The 25153-nt window shown below is 40.0% G+C and overlaps 1 protein-coding gene across 4 annotated transcripts in view; it reads right to left on the bottom strand.

Annotated features, from left to right (window-relative positions):
- Nucleotides 1-25153, bottom strand: part of LOC138746469 (neurabin-2-like) — a 177601-nt gene that overhangs the window by 39070 nt on the left and 113378 nt on the right. For all 4 annotated transcript variants that reach the window (XR_011346979.1, XM_069904658.1, XM_069904659.1 and 1 more), the window contains exon 5: nucleotides 18122-18226. Coding sequence is in view for 3 of the 4 variants with exons in the window: in XM_069904658.1 (XP_069760759.1) it covers nucleotides 18122-18226 (105 nt within the window). In the remaining variant the exon portion in view is untranslated. The remainder of the gene's footprint in view (nucleotides 1-18121; nucleotides 18227-25153) is intronic.

Genomic DNA, 25153 nt, shown 5'->3' with positions numbered 1-25153 from the left:
CCACTCAGCGTGAGGAGGTGGAATGACTGACAAGTGTTGCCATGTCGACCATTCAAAGTGATTTTCTTGCTCAAAAGAAATCGAGTGGAAGGATTGAGAGGGTAAATAAAGCATCTGGGGGAATCAAAATGGATGTGACAATACTTTGGTCAAGATTCCCCCCACCCCCACCCCCATTCCCCAAATCAGTCCCAATCCAGGATCTTGACCAAAAAAGTTGACACATCCCTCTCGCCACCACAGATGTTGCTTGGTCCACTGAGGTCTTTCGTCGGCTAATTTTTTGCTACAGATTCCAAAACCTGCAGTCCCTAGTTTCTCTCATGTTCATGTTTCCTCATACTCCTGCCAAGGGTCACCTTGTAACATTGCTTTTCATTCATCACTGGTCAGCCAGCAGCAAGTAGTGTACTGTCAAATACCACTTCTATTGGGACGCAAACATAGAAAACAAAGCAATTCCAGAAGCAAAAGAGAGAAGGCATAAATCTCTTTTGTGGAAATCTGCACTGATCAACATTTTTGTTTGGATCCAGACAATGGTAAACAAAATAAATTCTCAATTAAGCAGATGTTTTGCCTTAAACAAAACATGCAGGTTCCGTGCCCATTATCTCATCCCATACATCGGTATTTTTGAAACAAATTTTATGGAAATTGATGTCTCAGCATTTCTGTTGCTATCAGAATTCGTCTGAAGAATTGCAATTGGATTTTATAATGAGTCAGATTGTTGCACCAGATCTGGGGGGAGTAGATTTAGGACAGAGATGAGGAAAAATAGTTTTTCCCAGAGAGTAGTGAATGTTTGGAATTCTCTAACCAGGGAAGTGGTTGAGGCTGCTTCATTAAACATATTTAAAATTTGGTTAGGTACATTTTTACATGATAGAGGAATTAGGGGATATGGGGAGAAGGCAGGTAGGTGGAGTTAGGTCATAAATTAGATCAGCCATGATCTTATTGAATGGCGGAGCAGGCTCGACGGGCCATTTTTGGCCTACTCCTGTTCCTACTTCCTCTGTCCCTATGTTCCTATCTGAAAGCGAGATTAGTTCTGAGGGACTGCTCCCAGCTGTCACACAGATTCAAGAAAAGACTGCGCAATTCAAAACTGTTTGTAGATATTGCTGTCAGTAACAAAAAAAAAGTATTGGAAGTTCGACTCTCCCCACCTCATCACTCGATGGTCCAAGGAAATGCACAATTGTGTGCCCAAGGAGAAGATAACACATAATTTAAGAAATAAATATGACATTTTTGCCAAAATATGGCAACCTTATCTAGAGCACTTTGGTGCCCACAGCTCACAGATTTAAAAATTGGACAAAATATACAAACACAACAGCAGTGAAATATCTCAAAGAGTGGAAGTAGATTAGAAAGGCTGGCGATATGCTGAATTTCTCTTTCCTTTACTATTTTCTATCTCTTTAATTGTTTTGTTTTCTTTTGATGTTGGGGAGGAAAGGAGGGGAATTACAAGTAAATTCATAATGCACTTGAATCTCAGAAGCGATCCATACTAAGAGTGTTAAAAATTACTGTTTTCAAAAGTGACACCGTGCTTGTTTTGAAAAAAGAGAATAATTTTTTCAAAAAAAGTTAATCCATAAATCCTTGTTCAATTTCACAATACTGCCAAGTCCAGCGCTTACTGGGAATTCCTAACTGCACTTGCAGTCTTTTTGGTAAGGACAGTTTGGATTTTCCAGATGTTAACAAATAATCATAATTCGGGTACGTTCTCCATGTGTCTGCGTGGGTTTTTTTTTCTGCGGCTCCGTTTTCCTCCCACCCTTCAAAAATATACTGTTCTGTAGGTTAATGGGGTGTAATTTGGGTGGCACAGACTTGTAGGGCCGAATTGGCCTGTTACAATGCTGTATGTCTAATTTAAAAATAAAATAAAAAATCTCAGTCAGGATGAATTCTACCTGCTGCTTTTGTCCTTCTGAGGATGCAGATTGAGAGTTTGGGAAAAGGTGCTGAAGAAAGCCAATTACTGCTGTGCGTTTGGTGGATGGTGCACCCCGCAGTCACGGTCTCCCAGCACGAGAAGGGATGAATGATACGGGAGGGAGATCAGATGCCAACCAAAATGGTTGCTTTGTCCTGAATTGTACTGAGTTTTCTGATCATTGTGGAAGCTGCACTCCATCTCTGACCATTTTTATAGAGCCCTGATTTGTAATTCACAGGTAATCAATTAAATGGCAGAAGTTATAGTTGATGCATTGGTGGACATTCCGGCAGACTGGAAGACAGCAAATGTCACGCCACTTTTTAAGAAGGGATGTAGGCAGAAGACTAGAAATTATCAGCCAATTAGCTTGACGTCTGTAGTTAGAAAAATGCTTGAAGCCATCATTAAAGATGAAATAGTGAAACTTTTGGAATGTAAGGGTTCAATCGGGCAGATGCAGCGTGGTTTTAGAAAGGGAAGATCTTGTTTGACAAACTTGTTAGGATTCTTTGAGGATATAATGGTTGCGGTGGATAGAGGGGAACAGGTTGATGTTGTATATTTGGATTTCCAGAAAGCGTTTACTTCTCAGTAAGTTACAGGAAAGTGGAGTCCGAGAAAGTATATTGGCATGGATCAAAAATTGTTTGTCTGACAGGAGGCAGAGAGTCGGGATAGGTTTTTCAGGTTGGCATTGATGAATCTGATGGTGGAGGGGTAGCAGCTGTTCCTGAACCTGGTGGTGCGAGTCTTATGGCACCTATACCTCTTTCCTGATGGCAGCAGCGAGAACTGAGCATGTGCTGTGTGGTGTGGATCCTTGATGACTGCTGCTGCCCTCCGACAGCAGCGTTCCCTGTAGATGTACTCAATAGTGGGGAGGATTTTGCCTGTGATGTCCTGGGCTGACTCCACTACCTTTTGGAGGGCTTTATGCTCAGGGATATTGGTGTTTCAAAAACGGACCGTGATTCAGCTGGTCAGCACACTTTCCACCACAACTTTGTAGAAATGTTCCAGCATTTCTGGTGTCATACCAAACTTCTGAAAATTCCAGAGAAATTCACGATGCTATTGGTGAGTTGGGACCAGGAAATATCCTCCAAGATACTAACACCCAAGAACTTAAATTTGTTCACACTCTCCACCTTTCATCCCTCAAGTCACTGGATCATATATATCTGGCTTTCCTTTCCTGAAGTCAACAATCAACTCTTTAGTTTTGGTGACATTGAGTGAAAGGTTGTTGTTGGTGCACCATTCAGCCAAGTTTTCAGTCTCCATCCTGTTCGCTGACTCATCCCCTTCTTTTATATAACCCATTATTGTGGTATCATCGGGAAATTATGGTGTTATTGTTGTACTGAGCTACACAGTTTTAGGTATAAAGTGAGTTGAGCAGGGTGCTAAGAATACAGCCCAGTACTGTGGAGAAGTTCTTACCAATCTTCACTGATTGTGGTCTGGAGGTGATGAAATCCGTGATCCAATTACAAAATAGGCTGTTAACTCTCAGGTCTTGAAGTTTACTGATCAGTTTTGAGGGGATGATGGTGTTAAATGCCAAAATGTAGTCAATAAAGATGCAATTTTGCTGTCCAGTTGTTCCAGGGCTTTGTGTAGAGCCAATGAGATGGAATCCACCATACTCCTGTTACTACGACAAGCGAATGGAACATATCCATGTCTCCGCTCAGATAGGAGCTGATATACTTTATCACCAGCCTTTCAAAACGCTTCATCACCATCCTTTCAAAACACTTCATCACCGTTGACGTAAGTGCTACTGGCCGATAGTCATTAAGGCAGGTTACTACACCCTTCTTGGGCACTGGTATGATTAATGCCTGTTTGAAACAAGTGGGTATCACACCCTGAAGAAGTGAGATATTGAAGATATCTGTGAATACAAATCTGGCTTCAAGTTCAAATAGGAATTGAAGTCGTTGCATGGAAATGCCTTGCATTTACAGGGATAGCTTTGCACTCATGTTGGGAGCTTCATATTCACTTCCTCTGAAGACTGAGAACTGTAAATGAAGGCAGAAAACAGCAGACCCTTCAACTAGACAGACCGAAACACATTTGCACCTCTCCTCTGGGACCACAGGTGTTTGTGCCTTCTACATTAGCTTCACAACATCTCATCAATTATTTACATGTTCTACTTTAGGAATCAGCAAGGACATTGCAGGATCTGGTCTAACAATTCCTTCAGATGTGGGATTTTAATAATAAATAAGTGGAAACAATTATTAGCAGGCCTTCATTATTTGTTTAAGTTCCATTTTCACTGGAAATATAATTACAATCAACAAACCAATTATTTCATCTTTCAGAGCAGCAAAAGATACCTCATCATTCCTAACTGCAAATTAAAACTTTTAAATTTTAATTTTACATGCACATTACATGATATTATGTTGTCACATACTTGAAGAATAATGACTCAAATTACATTTTTCTGAGTGGATTAAGTTGACTGACTAGAAATTTTCCTTTCTTGCATTTTATTCCAAAAAATACAGCACAACTCCAATTATTCGAAATCGGATTCTCCAAAATCCTCATTTAAAAGTTTCAGATAAATGAGGAGGACATCCAAAAAATATCAGAAATCCTCATTAATCTGAATTTTTTTCAGAGCCAAACTGACCGGGGACATCCGGTTGCCGGCAGGAGAGCAGACCTTGGGCTCCCGGCAGGAGCAGGGCCTCAGTCAGAAGCTGTTGGTGATCAGCAGCGGCCAGCAAATATCTTGGTGAGAAATAACCATTATTTTAATGCTTAAAAACGCTTCCCTTGTTGTTTGTTGTTTTTTTAAATACTGTTCCAAGTGATATTCTGTTGCTACTGGGCTGCTTTTAAAAATTGACCATTTCTCCGAAAAAAAAAACATTTAACTGACAACAGCCTGATCCCGACCATTTTTAAAAATCATGTTACACCGTAATTGTTTATCATAATAACAGAAAACACTAAAAATGTTCAAAAGGTCATGTGGCATCTGTGGAAAAAGAAGCAGAATTAAAATTTCATTTCGAAGAACCTTTATCAAGACTGGGAAAGAAAGTAACCAAGCTGGGTTTAAGTTGCTGAGAAGGTGGGAGAGAAGTGAATCTTCCACACACTGAATCCTGGAGTACTCGATATCCAAATTCTATAACTTCAGGAAACTCTCCTTTTCTGCCTGTATCAGAACTGAACATTTCTGTTGTTAGTTGCTTATCAGTGATTCTGGCTGAATACTTCTCTCGGCACATCCTGACCTCTCCACATTTCTTTGTCTGTATTCTTACATTCTACGCACCTTAATCTCAAAGCTTTTGGTCCATTTTCTTTCTCTGTAACTGCCTCTGTTAATCCATTGACCAGGTGACCACTATAGTTTACCCCCATGGCAACCCTGGCCTTAACGACCAGATACTGCCTTTGGCCTCACCAACAAAGGTGAAACTCTGCCCGACATTTTGAAAATTTGCCACATGTTAGAATATGGATCCCTGTACTTCAGCAGTTTTATGAGCTCAACACAATTATCCCCAAAAGCTTTGTACAATTGTTGAAACAGATGTATCTAATTAGTCCACAGAAGAGAATACATCAAGAAATCAGAAGATCTTCAAATTAAAAACTTTGAAGAGTAGGACAAAGTTATTTTTCACTTTACATTGTATAAGTCTGCTCCCCTTTGAGCACAGATGGTCAAAGAAATTTATTGCATCTGTAAATGTAGGCAATTTAACAAAATTAATGTTTTTTTTTACCTCTAATGGAAGGCTGGTAGTTTTGTGTTTAAAGGAGAACATTTTAACAGGTGAATCTTTAGACTGGTATCAACTGTCACTCCATATAACACTGCTTGTAAAATAAACAATTTTTTGTACAATGAGTGATGACAAAATTCTTTCCTTTATTCCTCTCCTTCCTCATGTATCTCACAGATTTTCACGCTGCTCTTTGGCTCAGAATGCTTAATATACAAGTTACAGATTCTGGATGAAAATTTTTCATCTTTCCTAATTTTGGGATATCATTTTTAAAATGTGTTTCTTTACATAGGATTCCCATACTCGCACCTTGACATTACAGAAATTAAATAAATCAATTAAAGTAGGGCCAGCAGATCTAATAAGGATGGAAAATCTGTGGCAACACTCTATTAGAACAGCCCAAGACATCAGATTAACAAGCTACATTTCAATCTTCCCTAGAGTACCAGCTGTGCCACATGACGCAAATTTTTCTGTCACCACACGATTTACAGCGTAAGATGTAATCAGAGTGAGTTAGGAGAGAGAAGGGAACGATTATGCGTCTCATGTACAGATAGATTCCAAATTATGACCATCCGCACATATGACCAAATTAAAAAAAAATTTACACAATTTATATTATATTTCACAAGCTATAAACAGGGATACAGGGCACGTACGTGCCAAAATATGCGTACTTACCTTGTTAGTTGGCATTCCAGGGTCCCGGGGCTGGGGACGGCCATCTTCATTCCTGCATGAATGCGTGAGTCTTTGGTGCAGTAGGTTTGTCTAATGTGAGATTGTTTGGCGCACGCACAAGAGTTAAGGATGTGATTTCAATAGCGTCAGGGCACTTAACTCTCAACTGAACTCCAATATGCAAATCCACTGAAGGCTTGCGCATGCGCCCACCGAAAACTCGTGCATGTGCACAGGAATCAAGATGGCTGTGCCCAACCCCGGGATCCCTGAATGTCGATTAACAAGGTAAGCATGGACAAGAATGTGGATTCACCAAGGCTGATCGACAAATTCAGGAAGCTTTAAGTTGTTATCGTCAGTTGAACGATGAATAAATCATTTAATTAAAAAGTTTGCTTTAAGACGTTGGTACTCCACATGCGTGGGCGCAATTCTGACTTACATCCATTCCAGGATGTGACCGTTTCTTCTGTCCCCATTACGGTCATAAGTTGGGGACTACCTGTACATTCTGGCAGCAGGTGGTGATACTGTTGTCACCTGATTTATGTGCTAAACAGTAATTAAATGTGCAATGTACGGAGGGCAGGTCGATGTGGAGGGGCCAAGTGATTCACCTTCTCGCTCACCAAAGTCATTCTACAAATTGGAATCATGGTCCAACTTTCCACTTAGCTGGGTGAATAGAATTTGAGTAACACTCAGTCAGCTGATACAGGAAAACTCCTAAAATCCAGACTGCTCAGACATTGGGTTGGTTCAGATTTTCCAGATTCTCGGGAAGTTCAAATTTAAGGAGGAATAAAGAAGAGATGAACAAATTGTTGCAACTATTAACCCCCACACAGGTAAATTTTGATCGTTTATTCATTAACAAATACAGCATGCTTCATTTATCAAAGCAAGTAGTTTTAAAGAAAAATAAAGTCAGTGTCACTTGTTGCCGCTGTGTGTCTGTGGCGCTTACGCACGTACGCAGAAGCCCACTAAATTTAAAAAGTTTGAGAGTTTTTCCAAAAGTCCAGATTCTCGCGTGATCCGGAGTTCTGGCATCTGAATTTCTGGACTTCTGTAAAAGCACAGAAATGCTGGAGGAACTTAGCAGGTCTTGCAGCACCCATGGGAGGTAAAATATATATAAAACCAATGTTTCAGGCCTGAGCTCTTCTTCAATAATAAAAGCACATCTTGTATTATTAGCAGATTCCATCCATCTGTCACCTCAACTATTCTTTCCCACCTGATGGGATTATCACCCCATGAACTTCCGTACTATCATTTATTGTTAATTCTGTGTTTTCACTGACTCAGAACATTGTTTCTTCCAACCCGAGCGCAGCCTCGTAAGTTGCAGTTTACAAACTCATTATTGCAGTCAACACACATCACCCTTGCCAGCACTGTTCACATTCCATTGATGGTGAACTTTAGTCTCAATGAGAGCCGGGAGAGTTAGGACAAATTAATCCTCTTAGTTTGAAGTTTCCCTCCTCCTTTATCAAATTTCAAGGAAGAGACAGAAGTCAGTAATTGGGAACAAAAACAAAATCTGCTGGAGGAACTCAGTGGGAAAGAATAGTCAATGTTTCTGTTCAGAACCCTTCAACTAGAATTCAGTGCAAAGGAGGGAGAGAGTCCCACCCAGACCCTCACCCATTTTCATCCCCTTCCCCCTTTTGCTCCACCCACTTTTCACCAACAGTTGTCAAGTCACCTTTATTTATAGTTCATACCATGCTCGCAGAGTAAAGATGAGATAGTGTTTCTCCAGGAATATGGAGCATATTTACATAAATATTGAAATATTATGATGTATTCAGTACAAGTCCACAGTGCTATCCATATAGGTTCTGGGAATTCAGGAGCTTGATAGCTTGTGGAAAATACTGTTGCCCAATCTGGACGTTGGGGGCCGAGTGCTATGGTACCTCCTACAAGATGGCAGAAGAGAGAACAGTTTACGTGAGGGGTGTGTGGAGTCCTTCACAATGTTTAATACCTTTCACACACATCGAGTCTTGTAGATGTTCCTTATGGTAGGAAGAGAGCCCCCGATGATTTATTTTCTGTTGATTTCACTTGTGGTCCGAGGAGGTACAGCTTCCAAACCAGACGGTGATGCAGTTGCACAGGATGCTCTCAATACATCCTCTGTAGAATGTAGTGAGGATGGGGGATGGGAGATGAACTTTCCTCAGCCTTCGCAGGAAGTCGAGGTGCTGCTGGATTTTCTTCGTTATGGAGCTGGTGTTAAGGGACCAGGTGAGATTCTCCACCAAGTGCACTCCAAGGCAAGGAACCTGATACACCTTTTTAATTATGTTTTTATTTTTCACACCGTGAACCATATCAACCAAAATATATACAAATGTTTCTCATTAAATATACACAGTGGCATTTTCTCCCTTTTTCCCCCACCCCTGCCCTCCCTCCCCCTCTTCCCACCTTCCTCCAAAACCAATAAATATTCAACATATACAATAAAACCATTAAACAATGTCATCACACAATGAAAAATAAACAATAAAAATGTGTCATCTACTTTTACACACAGGATCAAGTCGTTTTGTCTTCTTATCATTTTAGGGGGTGGAGGTCCGAGGTCACAAAACACAGTTATGTTCCATATATGGTTCCCAAATTTGTTCAAATAATGTGACTTTATTTTTTAAATTATGTTATTTTTTCCAATGGAATATATTATTCATTTCCATGTACCATTGCTGTATTCTCAGGCTCTCTTCCATTTTCCAAGTTGACATTTACCTTTCTTTGCTACTGCTAAGGCTATCATAATAAATATTTTTTGCGCTTTATCCAATTTGAGGCCTAATTCCTGATTTCTTACATTACTTAGAAGAAAGATCTCTGGATTTTTTGGTATGTTATTTTTTGTGATTTTATTTAATACCTGATTTAGTTCTTCCCAAAACATTTTCACTTTCTCACATGCCCAAATTGCATGTACTGTTGTTCCCATTTCCTTCTTACAGCGAAAATATCTATCTGATACTGTTGGGTCCCATTTATTTAACTTTTGAGGCATGATATACAACCTGTGTAACCAATTATACTGTATCATGTGTAACCTTGTGTTTATTATATTCTTCATAGATTCAGAACATCACTTTTCCCATACTTCTTTTTTTTATCTTTATGTTTAAATCCTTTTCCCACTTTTGTTTGGGTTTATAACTTATTTCATCATTTTCCTTATCTTGCAGCTTAATGTACATGTTTGTTATAAAATTTTAAATTATCATCATGTCTGTAATCACATATTCTAAGCTGCTTCCTTCTGGTTATATCAGTCTGTTTCCCAATTTATCCTTTAAATAAGCTTTCAGTTGATGATTAAGCAAACATTGTACCATGAGTTATTCCATATTTGTACTTCAACTGTTCAAATGTTAATAAATTATTTCCCAAAAAACAATTTTCTATTCTTTTGATTCCTTTTCTCTCCCATTCTCTAAAGGAAAGGTTATCTATTGTAAAAGGGATTAGTGGGTTTTGTGTCAATAACAATTATGGTATTTGGTAATTTGTTTTTTTTCCTTTCTAAGTGGATCTTCTTCCATATATTAAGTAAATGATGCAATATTGGTGAGCTTTTATATTGCACCAGCTTTTCATCCCACTTATAAAGTACATGTAGAGTAAAGTAAAGTAAGGGTACCTTCTCCCCTATTTTGTCTCGTTCTATTTTAGTCTAGCCTGGTTTTTCCATTGTCTAGTAAAAATCTGATAAATACCTTAATTGTGCTGCTCTATAATAATTTTTAAAGTTTGGTAACTGCAAACCACCTTGGTTATACCTCTCTGTTAATTTATCTAACACTATCTTCGGTTTCCCCCCTTTCCACAAGAATTTCTTTATTATTCTCTTTAGTTCATTTAAGAATTTCTCTGTTAAGGAAATTGACAACGATTGAAATAAGTATGGTATTCTTGGGAAGACATTCATTTTAATGCAATTTACCCTCCTTATCAGTGTTAGCGGTAATTCTTTCTAATGTTCTAAGTCTTCCTGCAATTTCTTTATTAATGGATGATAATTTAGTTTGTATAGGTGGCTTAAGTTATTATCTAACCTAATACCTTGGTAACGGATTGCTTGTGTTTGCCATTTAAATGGCGATTCTTTTTAAAATTCTGTATAATCCGCATTACTCATTGGCATCACCACTTTTATTTGCATTGATCTTATACCCCAATATTTTTCCATACTCCTTCAATTTCTTTTGTAATTCTTTCATTGATATTTCTGGTTCTGTTAAATATACTATGATGTCATCTGCAAATAAGCTGATTTTATACTCCATCTCCTTTATTTTTATCCTTTTTATTTTATTTTCTGTTCTTATCAGTTCTGCCAGTGGTTCTATTGCTAAAGCGAACAATGAGGGGGATAATGGACATCCCTGTCTTGTTGACCTACTTAATTTAAATTGGTTCGATATATATCCATCTACTGTTATCTTTGCCAATGGTCCATTATATAATGCTTTAATCCAATTAATATATTTTTCTGGTAGATTGAACCTCTGTAATACTTTAAATAAATAATTCCATTCTACCCTGTCAAAGGCTTTTTCTGAGTCTAAAGCAACAGCCACTGTTGGCTTCTTATTTCCTTGAACTGCATGAATTATATTAATAAGTTTACAGACATTATCCACTGTTCGTCTTTTCTTAATAAATCCAGTTTGATCTTGTTTTACTATTTTTGGTACACATTCGACCAATCTGTGTGCTAATAATTTTGCTATTATCTTATAATCTGAGTTAAGTAGAGATATTGGTCTATATGATGCTGGATCCTTCCCCGTCTTTGGTATTACTGTAATTATTGCTGTCTTACATGAATTTGGCAAGTTTTGTGTTTCTTCTATCTGGTTCATTACTTCCAGGAGAGGAGGAATTAATAACTCTTTAAATGTTTAATAGAATTCTATTGGGAATCCATCCTCTCCTGGCGTTTTATTGTTCGGCAGCTTTTTAAATATATCCTGTACTTCCTCTATTTCAAATGGTTTTATCAGTCTGTTTTGTTCCTCTTCTTGCAATTTTGGCAGTTCAATTTTAGCTAAAAAAACTCTTCTATTTTATCATCTTTCCCCTCGTTCTCAGTTTGGTATAATTGTTCATAAAATTCCTTAAAGTTCTCATTAATATCTATTGGGTTATATGTAATTTGTTTGTCCTTTTTCCTTGATGCCAATACAGTTCTTTTAGCTTGTTCTGTTTTAAGTTGCCAGGCTAATATTTTATGTGTTTTTTTTCTCCCAGTTTGTAATACTTTTGCTTTATCTTCATTATATTCTTTTCCACCTTGTATGTTTGTAATTTTTTGTATTTTTTTTGTCTGCCAATTCTTTCCTTTTCATTATATCATCCCTTTTTACTAGTTCCTTTTCTCTATTTACTATCTCCCTTTCCAACTGTTCTATTTCCCAAATGTAGTCCTTTTTCATCTTACTTACATAACTTATTATCTGCCCTCTAATGAAGGCTTTCATTGCATCCCATAATATAAATTTGTCTTTCACTAATTCTGTGTTTATTTCAAAATATGTTTTAATTTGGCGTTCAATAAACTCTCTAAATTCCTGCCTTTTAATTAGCATGGAGTTTAACCTCCATCTATTTGTTCTCGGTGGGATGTCCTCCAGTTCTATTGCTAATAACAGGGGTGAATGATCAGATAACAATCTAGCTTTATATTCAGTTTTCCTAACTCTCCCTTGAATATGGGCCGACAACAAAAACATATCAATCCTTGAGTATGTTTTATGCCTACTTGAATAATATGAGTATTCCTTCTCTCTTGGGTGCTGCCTCCTCCATATATCCATAAGTTTCATTTCCTGCATTGATTTAACCATAAATTTGGCCACTTTATTCTTTTTGCTCGTCTTTTGTCTAGTTTTATCTACAATCTTCAAAAAAGTATCCTGCATAAACTTTTGATCCTCCTCATTAGGTGCATATATATTGAGCAAATTCCAAACTTCTGAATATATCTGACACTTTATCATTACATACCTCCCTGCTGGATCTATTATTTCCTCCTCTATTTTGATTGGTACATTTTTATTAATTAATATAGCTAAACCTCTAGCTTTTGAATTATATGATGCTGCCACAACGTGTCCTACCCAGTCTTTCTTTAATTTGTTATGTTCTACTTCAGTTCGATGCGTTTCCTGCACTAATGCTATATCTATCTTTTCTTTATTCAGGAAATTTAATAGCCTTTTTTGTTTAATTTGGTTATGTATTCCATTAATGTTTATAGTCATATAGTTCAACATGGCCATCTCATATCCTGTTTACACCTCATTTCCACTTCCTCACCACCACCATCCCCCTTTTTCATCTCTCAGTTTTCCCTTTTTAAACTCAATGTATGACAACACATTTAAAACATAAAATACTCCAACAACTCCCACATCCAATATTACCTTAACCCCAAGTACTCCCCCCCACCTTCTGAATTGCCCCTTATCCCTTGCTGGGCAACCACAACTCCCCTTTCCATTTGGATTGCGATCCTGTTCGCAAGTGTCAACTGATTTCGCAGTGACGGATTTTCTCTCTCCCCCCCAACCCACCCAGAAAAACACTTACTTCCTTCCTTCCCTTCTCTTTCCCTTCTTTAGCTCTTTACATATACATTGTTTTTACATCTTTATATATACTTTATCACCGTTCTTCATTCTTATTACATCACTTCATCTCTCCTTCTGTCCTGCAAGCATTCTGCAAATTCTTGTGCTTCATCCGGATCCAAGAACAGTCTGTTTTGCTCCCCGGGGATAAATATTTTAAGCACAGGATGTCTTAACATGAACTTATAACCTTTATTCCATAGGATCGATTTTGCTGTATTAAACTCATTCCTCTTCTTTAAGAGTTCAAAACTTGTGTCTGGGTAAAAAAATATTTTTTGACCCTTGTATTCCAATGGTTTATCATCTTCACTAATTTTATTCCTTGCCCGCTCCAGTATATTTTCTCTTCTCGTATATCTCAAAAATTTTACTAAAATGGATCTTGGTTTTTGATGTATCTGTGGTTTCGGGGCTAGTGTTCTGTGTGCCCTTTATACTTCCATTTCTTCCTGCATTTCTGTCATTCCCAGGACCTTCAGGATCCATCCTTTTACAAATTCCTTCATGTCTGTGCCTTTGTCATCTTCCTTCAGGCCCACTATTTTTATGTTGTTTCGCCTACTATAATTTTCCAACATATCAATTTTCTGAGCTAACAACTCTTGTGTCTCTAATTTTTTTATCATTTTTTTCCAATTTTCCTCCATTTACTTCCATTTCTACAGCCGTTCCCACTCTTCCACATTTTCTACTCTTTTCCCTATTTCTGTCATGACCCGTTCTAATCTTTGCATTTTATCTTCTGTTCTTTTCATTTTTCTTTTAATTGCACTAAATTCTAATGATAACTATTCTTTTAATGCTCTCATTTGTTCTTCAAAAAAAGCTTTATCTATATTTTGTCCATCTGTTTTACCTTCTATTTCTCTGTGAAGATCTTGGTCTTCTTCTTCCTCTTTTTCTGTGTTTGTGTCTTCTTCTGTGTATCTGTCTCTCTTCTGATTTTTCTGATGAGTTGCTTGTCTCACTTTGTCGGGCCTCTATTTGCTTTGCCTCTTGCTGTTGGTCCTCTCCTTCTGAGCTGCTCATCTGTCGAGCCTCCTGCTGCTGCTCCTCTTGTCGTTCATCCCGTCGACTTTCTTTCTCACCTGGTACTTCACTCCCTCTCCTGCCGTTTTCCTCATCTTCCAGCTGAACGCGAGCATCCCTCAGCTGGTTGTGCCGTGGTTACCCGCTCCTCAGCTGAGCCCCCCTCCCGTTGGTGTTTTCCTTTACCTGAGATTGCGCACTGCTCATGTGCGACTCTTCGCGCATGGGCAGTTGCGCACTTTTGTTTGGCTCAGAGAGCCATTTTTGCAGTCCACTGGTCGGGGGGTGTCGGGACTCTTCAGGGCTGACACCAACCTCGGAGATCAGGCACTCTTCGCCACCACAGCTCCCTGTTCCTTCGTGCAGGTAAGGCCTTCTCCTTTCTTTTCCAGTGTCTTTTCTTCTTCTTTTTCCCCATTGTTTTTTACTTTTTCCTTCTTAGGTGCCATCTTCTTTCTCTTCTCTGCAACTTTATCTTTTATATTTCATATTTGTTGAACTTTGTCTTTTCCTGACTTTTTTTCTTCTTTTCTGGAGAGGGCTGGTTTTACCCTACCGGTCACGTGACTCCTCGGAACCTGATACTTTTGACAACATGGGGAGGGGTGGAGAACGTGGGGAGGGGTGGAGAACGTGGGGAGGGGTGGAGAACGTGGGGAGGGGTGGAGAACGTGGGGAGGGGTGGAGAACGTGGGGAGGGGTGGAGAATGTGGGGAGGGGTTGAGAACGTGGGGAGGGGTGAAGAACGTGGGGAGGGGTGGGGGGGTGTGCTAATTTTAAACATGCAATTTTTAAAAAACCTATTTATTTCCTGCAATTTATTTTTTTGCCAGTTGCTCGAATTCTGGATAACGGGGATGTTACTACAAGACTGCGACATTTTGAGGATTAGAACAAGTGCAAGTAGAAGTCCTGCCCTTGCTGAATAGGAATAAATCTGTAACGTGTGTGCTTTTTTTCATACAATCATTAGAAATGGCTCACTTCAAGGTCACTGTACCTCACATTCGTTATCGCTGTAAGCAGAGAATATTTTCCGCTAATTAACACCATATATCCTGGCCAATTTTTTTTTCCATGAACTGTTTTATGTGTCTTCTGAAATGCAGCATTTCATCCAAAACAGCTTTCAGTGCAAAGTATTCTTCAGAGTGGGCCACTTTGCTACTTAATCTGTGACTGGTCCTCAGGGGTTTCTCGCACTTTACTAAAATAAGCTGTGGAACAATGTGAAGTTTCGGGATCAAGGGCAAAGGCAGATTGTTTTTGAAGCTGCCAGACTTCCAATGCTGCTTTATGTTCCTGATGTACAAGTCACACATTTACATGCATCAATGCTTCTCTGTGTACATTCCATATTCCTCTCACAAGAGTAGTCAAGACTCCATTGGCAGCTTCTGTGCGGGGGTTGTTTTAGGAATTGAGGCAGGTCGGAGTGAGGCAAGCGGAGAGATGCAGAGAAGTGAGGGGAGTGAGAACAGTGGTGTGAAGTTGTGGAGAAAGCAGAGGGAGGGAATGAGGGGAGAGGGAGCGGGGTGGGGATGATTAATGGGGCCTCAGTGGAGCAGAGTTGGAGAGCAAGAGTAGAGAGTGAAAGGAGCAAGGGATAAGGGTAATACTGGAGCACAGTGAGTGAAGGGGAGAGAAAGAGCGGAGGGCAGGAAAGAGATGAGGAAGGGGTAAAGCAGGGCTGGAGAGAGAGCTGACAAGAGTGAAAGCAGGTAACTGGACAGAATGAGAGGATAAGGAGAAGGTGTGGGGATACACCACTAGCCTACTGCAGGGGGCAACCTGTGTACCTGCAGAAGAGTACTGGAGGACAAGGCAACACCTGGCCAGCTGCCAATCACCCTCCGGGATATAAGCAAGATCCGGCCCTTCGAGGCCAGTCTCATAGCTTGCAACTGCAATCTCTCACAGCCAGCTCCGTGGAAGTTTATGTTGAATAAAGCCTGTTGAACAGACTTTATGTTTTGTGTGTTTTCAGAGGGGTCGGTTGAAGGAAGTCTATGGTGTACAGATGGATTTTGCTTTGGAATAGAACTGAATTTAGAACAACAAGTACACTGGACTAGAGTGCAATACATGTTGCTGGGGAAATACTGCTCCGCACTTTAAATTTGAAGCCAATTATGGAAAAAAAAGGGAGGTGGGGAAGAAAAGGCAAATGTGAAGTGATTGCTCTATTTCTCTTTTGAGGAGAGAGCTCATTTTGTTTGAAAGACTCCCTCCACTAGCTGACACCTCTGCCCATTTGCTGCTCCACACTTCCTTCATATTGATGAGTACTCCACCCACCCTTCTTCCGTTCTGTGGAAAGGAACCCCTGGTACATTAAACAGTATTATGTGCAATAATTTTCCAGAATTTCACCAAATGGAATTTCAGAGACAGACCCCCATTAAACAGATGGCATTTTACAAAGCATTTAGAGCAAAGGACTGAGGTCAGAGTGTGTATTTTAGTACGGAATAGAAAATAAGTTAACTACTCAAGAGATTACATCTCTGGCAAGTATATTTCATTGTTTAACAATTAACATTCCCAAATGATCCATGAGATTTCTTTTCAATTATTTCCTCTGTTTTGACAAGTCTCTGTTATTGAATTCAGTGGGTTTTGTTTTCTGCTAATCTTTTCACACTGAATTTATGCTGGTAAGATTGTAAATGCAATGCATATCCTTTTTTAATCCATTTCTCTATTTTGAAATATCACTGACTCAATATGTCCCACAAAATTTAACCAAGAAAACAGTGAATTAACTTGCAGTACTCTTTGTGTAGAAGAATCGAACATCAAGAATAAAACATGTACCACCGCGGTTGAAGTAAAAACACAATCCTGGAGAAACTCAGCAGGTCAAACAGTGTACTTTATTCAGCAAATATAAAGATACATGACAGGCAGGTTACTTCCTGCTTTTGGGACCATGCCCGCCCCCACCCTTACTATTTTGTTCGGATGCCTGCTGACATTTTTCCATACCTTGATGAAGGGCTCAAGCCTGAAATGTTGGGTATGCCTCTTTGCCTTTATTATATAAAGTACACTGTTTCACCTGTGGAGTTTCTCCAGCGTTGTGTTTTTACATGTTCCCATCAATACAACTTTTGAGTCTTAGCTTCTGGTCCAAGTTCAACTGCTTTAATATGCTGATTAGAGCAAATTAGTTGAAGGTGGCAACGCACATTAAGCTTCCTCTGTATCACGAGCTGTCAAGGTTAATGTTGGACATTAAAAAAAAGGCTGGGATGGACCATTTGTCAAAATGAGTGATGGGTGAGAAGGAAGAATAGGATGACTCTGGATGAGCAGAAAAAGATTCGAGTGTTCACAGAGAAAACTTTGTAGCGGTTAGTGCAATACTATTACAGGGCCGACGACTTGGGTTTGAATCCGGTGGTGTCTGTAAGGAGTTTGTATGTTCTCCCTATATGTGCCTCGGTTTCCTCCCACCATTCAAAACATACCTGGGTCTGAGGTTCATTGGGATATTTAGGCACACAGGCCCATGGCCCAGAAGGGCCTGTTTCTGTGTTGTATGTCTAAATTTTAAAAAAGCATTTATCAGTTGAAGAAACAGTAAGTACTCGATGGTCAGGTCAGTCCAATGAGACTTCATATCAGGCTCAGTATTGGGACATCAAGACAACATGGAAGTCGACGTTATTTGTGTTTTGGAAGTGAGCTGACAATAAAAATGCTTGAGAGAGAATTATGTGCTTAGCAAATTAACCATAACTACATTGCATTCCAAACATTGTTAACAGTAATATAAAGCCTACATCCTTCTAACTTATACATAAGGTAACACTAAACTTCAAACTTGTGGCAAAATACTAGATAACATTAACATTTAGCTCCACATGATAAAGATCATTGGAAATTGTTGAAGTTACTGTTGGAAAACCCCAGCAATTTCCAGGTGACCTAGTTCCACAATTCCACTGTTCCAGTACCTTTTGTACAAATATCTGCAATGTTACCTGACTGTTCCTTTTGTGTTCCTGAGGACAGAGGCGGCAAAGCTCTGAGTCACTCCAACCAGACTGATTCCATCTACTTCCACAATGAGGTCATTCACTTGGATCCTACATAATAGTAAAGGAACCATTATTGTCAAGCAATACTACAGTTAGAATGTAACATAAATTAAATTCTTTGACTTTTGTCTACCAAGAGAGTTGCCACTTGGTCCAGCGCCCCTCAGAGAAACCAACAGCACCTGGTGTTCCTAGGCAGTCTCCCCTCCAAGTACCGACCAGACCTGTGCCTGCTTAGCCTCCGAGATCGGACAATCTCATGCAAATTCAGGCTATTAGTAAAGGAGGACATTGAGTGCTGGCTGGATACAAGTAAACTATATAACCTTGTTGTATATCTGCAGTGTCAAAGAATTTGGAGTCATCCAGAAATCAACAAATGTTTGCATCCTTCAATCAGCAACTTTAATAAAAAGTAGAATTTCAAATAATTATTACACCCTACTTTGAATGGTCATCTTAGAAAGATGCTGTATTAATATTCTCACTGCACAGGTGGAATTCTACTACGTGTTCTTTAAAAATGAGAGATTAATTTATGTTATCGCATAAAAAATATTTCTACTGAAAATAAGAGCTGATAATCTGGTAAATGTACTCTGTGCTAATGTTTCTATAAATCTCTCTCGCTTTCTATAGATTTTAAAAAAAGAATTACATGGAAAAGATCAGAGATTTTGACTTCAGATTCTAACAGTTTCCATTCAAGAGAGTGATTTTGAGGTGAGTATAGACTACGAAGGTCATAAGCCCAAGCAAGGGAAGGATCAATGCTTTGTTTTGTTATGTTCAAGGCACCCAAGAGAGCAAACCACATTTGCTGCATAATCCACACACTCACAAGAATCCACGCGCCTAACATGGCAGACCCATTGATGTGTTTGACACATAACGTGATTCAGATTGATCCCCAAATGATGGAACAGTAGTAGTGGCATTTGAGAGATTATATAGCTAAAGAGACATGTGGGAAGAACATCTTAATGATACCACCAGACCAAAACAACACTGACATCCTTGGACTGAGTGCAACGAATAATTCACAGCCAATAATAGCAGTTGTTCAGCATTGATCACTTGAACCCCAGCAGGTTACCAATAGTTACTCAATGGCAGGCTGCAGTTATCCCTTTCAAGAAGCAAGTGACCCAACAGGACAGCCTTGAAATGCTCTAGGAAGTCAGGTACACTTAAAGCACCTCTTGGCCTACCTTTAACAAAAAATGACAGTCGAGAAAGGGGATGAGACAGTGATTAAAGGTGACGGACTGAAGTATAGTTTCTGTGTATCATACAATGCTTGCTGAAAACCTAAACTTCATCCCATTGTTCTTCTTGAAATATAACAGCCCACTATTTATTATTTACAGGTCCTTTTGTTATGAGTGTAAAGCACCGTGTAGAGTTTCAGGAATGTCAATGTTTCTGTAGGATTTCGTACATTGGCCTGATCACCCACTTTAATCAAAAGCCAAAATGTTGGATGTTCATAGCTACACCTGACTGCTTAATGGGAAGGAAGACTTTTACTTGTGTTGTTTGGCATACCAATGCAGAAAAATTAAGAATGCATATTGTTGCAAGGTAGGTTATAGGACAAAATATCGCAGAAGGAAGCCATTCTGCCCATTGAGTCTATGCTGGTTTGCAGAACATACCCATCATTCTCATTCCCCCATATATTTCACTGTAACCTATTTTCTCTCACTTGCCCATCAACTCCTCCTTGATTCTCCTACCACCCACCAAGCCCAGAGGAAGGATAAAGTAATCAACAGGCTGTGACAGGCCATCGGAGCTCTTGGAGGAAAACAGAGAGAGAGAGAGATGGGGGGGGGGGGGTTGGGGGGCGGAGAGCAAGCATGAGCATGGAAACTCCACACAGACAGCGCCTGAGGTCAGGCTAGTCCTGGGGTTCCTGGAGATGTGGACCTGCAGCACTACCAATTTTACCACTCCACTGAGCCCAAGATGATTTAAAATCATTCCTTGCTTTTGAAGAAATAAAATATTTTATCTCAGCAAAATCTCAGTAAATAAATACACTGGCCTCATGCCATTATGCCTTCTTTGACTGACAAGTTAATGTAGTTAACTGCTTGATTAAAGCTTCAGGGCAAGTACTAGATAATAATTACCAAGGAGACATTTAGTCAACACTTCAGTCACTTTACAGAACAATGTTCACAATCACGGTTGTAAAGCACAAAGAGTCAGGGTTAACATGCTGGTCCATTCCGTTTTGCTTCTCAGTGCAGCTAAACCTAGAGTGACCTATATCTAGCCCTGCTTCATTGATCAGGACAGAGTGGCTCACTCACAGCAGCAGATGAAAGGAATATTCACCCTGACAGGTGACTTGATAGAATTTTCAGTCCAAAAGTTGAATGTTCAGATTCAGACAGAGTAGATGGACGACAACCCTGAGATTCGGTTTTTTACCTGTGGACCAGGCAGAATTTCGGTAGTATAAAAAGATACACATACAAAAGAGAGAAAAGAAAAACAAGGAGGAAGTGCAAACAAAGTGTGGAATACAAAAATTACAGCCACCCATCCTGGTTACGTACTGGATGTGGAGACGCAAATCGATTGAAGGTGAAATACACCCGTCCACGCTCCCGATGCCCTGCCCGCTCACCTTCACTGTCCACCCATCTGAGATCCCAGCGCCCCGACCACAGATCCTCGATATCCCAAAGTACTGGCCCCAGACCCTCTCCTAGCTCCTTGCCGCCCGCCTATCCAAGCACCCGATGCCCTGACCGCAGATCCTCCTCCTGGCCACCCACCAACTGGAGGTCCCAATGCCCCATCTGCCAACTGACAGCAGAGCTCCCAAAGCTCCGGCTGTTGACTCTCTCCTAGGCCCCTCGTCTTACTGTACAACATAAATTTCCAGCGTAAATTTAAAAATTTTTATTAAGCACTTATGTGGTGACCCCTCAGACATATCTGTGATTGGATATTATTCAATCGGGTGCAATTTGAGGCATGGCTGTATTCTGTAATGAATAATGTCCATTGTAAGAGCCCTTAAATGAGTCTCTGATTGAGTTTGTCACTGAGGAGTCTGATGGTGGAGGGGGAGCAGTTACTCCTGAACCTGGTGGTGCGAGTCTTGTGGGACCGATACCTCTTTCCTGATGGCAGCAGCGAGAAGAGAGCATGTGCAGGGTGGTGGGGATCCTTGATGATCGCTGCTGCTGCTCTCTGAATACTGCTTATGGGCAGTTTGCTTCAGGTGGGAGAGGGGGTTGTGCTGGGGGTGATGAGGGTGGGCTTGACAATTCCTAACTAGGAAGTAATGACTTCCTCGGTGGAGTATGGTGACTGCATTTGGGAAATGCTGGTAGTCAAGGCCTGGGCTCTTTGGAAACACCCAATCAGTGTGATGAGTATTGGCTGTATTGATTGCTGCCCTGGATGAATTTGGAAAGGTCTGAACACTAATGAGCTTTCTAGATTACAAGCAATTTATCATAGTTTTACTGCTGTAATAAAATGCGACATCACATTTTTCAACCATTTCCTTTCAGCTAAAAGTGGACCAGCCTTTATTAAAGAAAATATGGATGTAGTCTCCAGACAATAAGGTTGAAAATGCAATGATTTTGTTTCTACCATGTTCCACGTATAACAAAATAATGAGCCCCGAACAGAAGTTAATTATCAACTCTCTGGCTAAGCTACAGGCTGCCATATTTAGACACAGCCACCAAGATATAGGAGCATGAAACTCCCTTCCTTTCCATGCATTACAAACAAAGTAAAATGCAACAGTGACCACTTTTGAGACATTTTATGTCACTCTGACAATTTGCTCAAAAAAACCGGCAATGCTGCCACCGGTGCAGACCTAGGAGAGCAGGGAGTGGAGGCGCTGCACTACTCAGTACGGCCCTACGGCCTGGTCCTGATCTGATGGATCCTTATAGGCTTTAATATCGGGTCATTCTTTTGAGTGTAACTGGTACCATGTAATCCAGTACTACCTGTTGTACGGTTGGCAACCAAACCAGCTCCCCCACCAGGTGCGGAGGGTAGCTACACATCCTGCAGGATGAAAAACAAGACCTCTCGTAGAGTCAACGGCCATCGAGCAAACACATGCCGTGAAACGCACAAAGGGTATCCCTTACATCAAAGCTTGGTCTGGCCATTCACTGCAACAGAATTTCCCCCAGCCACCTTGGACCTCACCATGCCGCTGGATCAGGGAGGGGATGTCGAGAGGGTGGGTCTGGACCTGTGCAACCCCTGCTCATCTAAATCCATTGACGCACATCCTGTTCCTTTCTGAGGAGTGAGGTGTCCTCATATCAAACCCCACAAACTGACTGAAAGGAACCATCATCATCCCCTATGGGATGGAGACGACAACAGATTTTAAAAAGCCTGTTAAAGGAACCAATGGTGTTTTTTTAAAAATTCCTGAAACCAAGAGCTCTGTGCCCAAGATGGCAGCACCTGTGCTGTTGCAGACTCTGGGGGGTGGGGTGGGAGGGCAGCAGATTATGCAGGGCATGAAAAACAGACAGAATGCCCCCCCATTGAGGAGAAGCATGTGAGATGACCCTACAGTGGAAGGTGATCACGGTAGCCAACCTGCAAGGACTCAGCAGATGAAGGCCTCACTACAGGCTGTTGGCAACTTGCAGTCGAAGCCCCGTCACATGCTGTGGGCTGCTGGAGACCGGGTCATGGGAAACCAGGTATAGGAATCAGGATTCAAGAGGGGGGGCCGAAGGCACCCAAAGGGCCTTGTGCACTGAAGGCTTTCTGGACCTGCAGCTTTAGTGCCAATGGTTTGAACAGGTGGCAGAGGCTGCGGGAGTGCTGGTGGCGAATCCGCAGACTTCAGAATGCCTCTGAAGGGACTCTCCTTCTCTGTCTGTTAGGGACATCGCATGGTGACTCTTTGTGTGACTTACAACAGATAAAAGTTGAAGTCCATCATTTATAATACATTTTCAGATATTACTATGTGACAATAAAAGGAACCTTAACCTTCATGGTGAGCCCACAGCTTTCATTCAATTGTTGCTTCAGTTCAAAACCAATTCCGCTGCTGTGACAGGAAATTATTCACAAGGTATGTATGATTCATCTTCCCTGCACACATATTTATCTTCAAACCTTCAACCCCTCTCAAAAGGACTAATCCACAACCACTGGTCTCTTCTGGCCTCCACCACCTTCTAATTTGCTCATACAATGAACAGAAAGCATGCTGATAATTATGCTGTATAATTTCTAGGTCATCATACATCGTGAAGTGTGTCATTAAATTGCACTGGTTTGATGTCTGTAATGGTAGATACCCTTTATGAATGATACTACAGTATGCCTGATAGTTCAGTAACGCATATTACAGAGCTCCAGAAAATAACCATGTCATAGAGGTGTTACTAAAAATATCGTTAATACCGCAAGATAATTTTCTGGGCAAGCACTAATCTGTTCAAGGATTTCCTGAGTTCTATTATGTATAAAGATTCGTTATCTTTAGTTTTGAACATCTGACAGTAGATTTTCAGCTCCATTTTCAATAAACATGTTTTTTTTAAATATGACAACATTTAAATTACACTCTCATCTTAGAAGAATGTGCTTTACCACTGTGCCTTTCATGGATTAATGTTTCTATTCAATTAGAATCTTGATCAATTTTGCAAAAAGATATTCAAAAGAAAATATTTTGATATTTAATAATCTTCTCTCATGGGAAAGCACTTTAATTTTTCTTCTCCCCAAGTTATAGGAACCAGGAGAACGGAATACAGGCTTACCCCGCTATCCGAAAGTAGAGCATTCCTACGGAAACTTTTGTAAGCCAAAATGGCATAAAGCAAAGAAGCAATTAACATTAACTTATATGGGGAATTTTTTGAGCGTTTCCAAACCCCAAAAAATAACCTAGCAAATCATACTGGATTCATCAAACGGATGCACAAAATAAATCATGAAAAAGCAGTCTCACAGGGACAGTCCGAAGCTAAGGCAGCTTGATGTTGAGTGTCATTCCCGGGGAAGGCGCCACTCTTGCTGTTCGGGGTGCGCACTGCCCCTATAACGGCTCGATGCAAAACAATTGCTGAACGCTAGTTTCGCTTTTTGTCTTTTTTCTTAAAAGTGAACATCCTCTTCGGATTTCTTTCGGTTAGCAAAAACTGGTACTATCGGAATGTGGGGTATACCTGAACTCCTAAAATTAAATCCAGAAGCCACATACAAGGCTGATGCCTTTCAATGTAAATGCTTACTTGGACAGTGTTGGTGAGAATGAGGTTTATTTCACAACACTTCTTTTCACCAGAGTGACTGCAGTTGACAATCACACTGTTGTGCCAACAAATAATTCATAAAGGTGTTTACCTTAATTGCATGCACAGTCTATACTAAATGCATATCTACATCTTACGAAATATTGCAAATTGTATAAGAACAGCTCAATCATTCACCCCAGATTGGCAGCTTCTGTTTGCCCTTGAAGATAGAGTGAAACGTCATTAAAATATACTTCAAGCTGATAAAAATTTGAAAGCTACTTTTGGAAAGAAAATACTACTGAAATTTAAATTTTGTATAGAAATGGCAAATACTATTAAAGCAGATTTGACATGAGCCATTGACTTTGTGGACCTCATATCGCAAGTCCGCATAGAAAGTTACTTTAAAACTGCTTTTCAAAATTAAAGAAAGATTGTGAGCTACCGCCTCCTTATTCCTCCAAATATTTAAGGTATAAATCTGAACCCTCTCTTGCACAAGACTCTACAACTCCTACCTCCAATCCCTTTTCATGTTGCAATGTCACGAAAGAATGCAGCCAGATTACTAAAAGATGTAGCCTCTTTATCACAGAATGCAACCACATTTAAAATTCATAGAAATTTGTGGCATTAAATTCAATTGACTTAAGAAAAGGTGGGTGGAAAATTGACAATTTATGTATCTTAATGGAAAATCTGT

This window comes from Narcine bancroftii, chromosome 12, assembly GCF_036971445.1.
Source record: "Narcine bancroftii isolate sNarBan1 chromosome 12, sNarBan1.hap1, whole genome shotgun sequence".
Taxonomy (NCBI): Eukaryota; Metazoa; Chordata; class Chondrichthyes; order Torpediniformes; family Narcinidae; genus Narcine; species Narcine bancroftii.
Note: the sequence above shows the minus strand (reverse complement) of the source record. Positions and strands in the feature narration are given on the sequence as shown.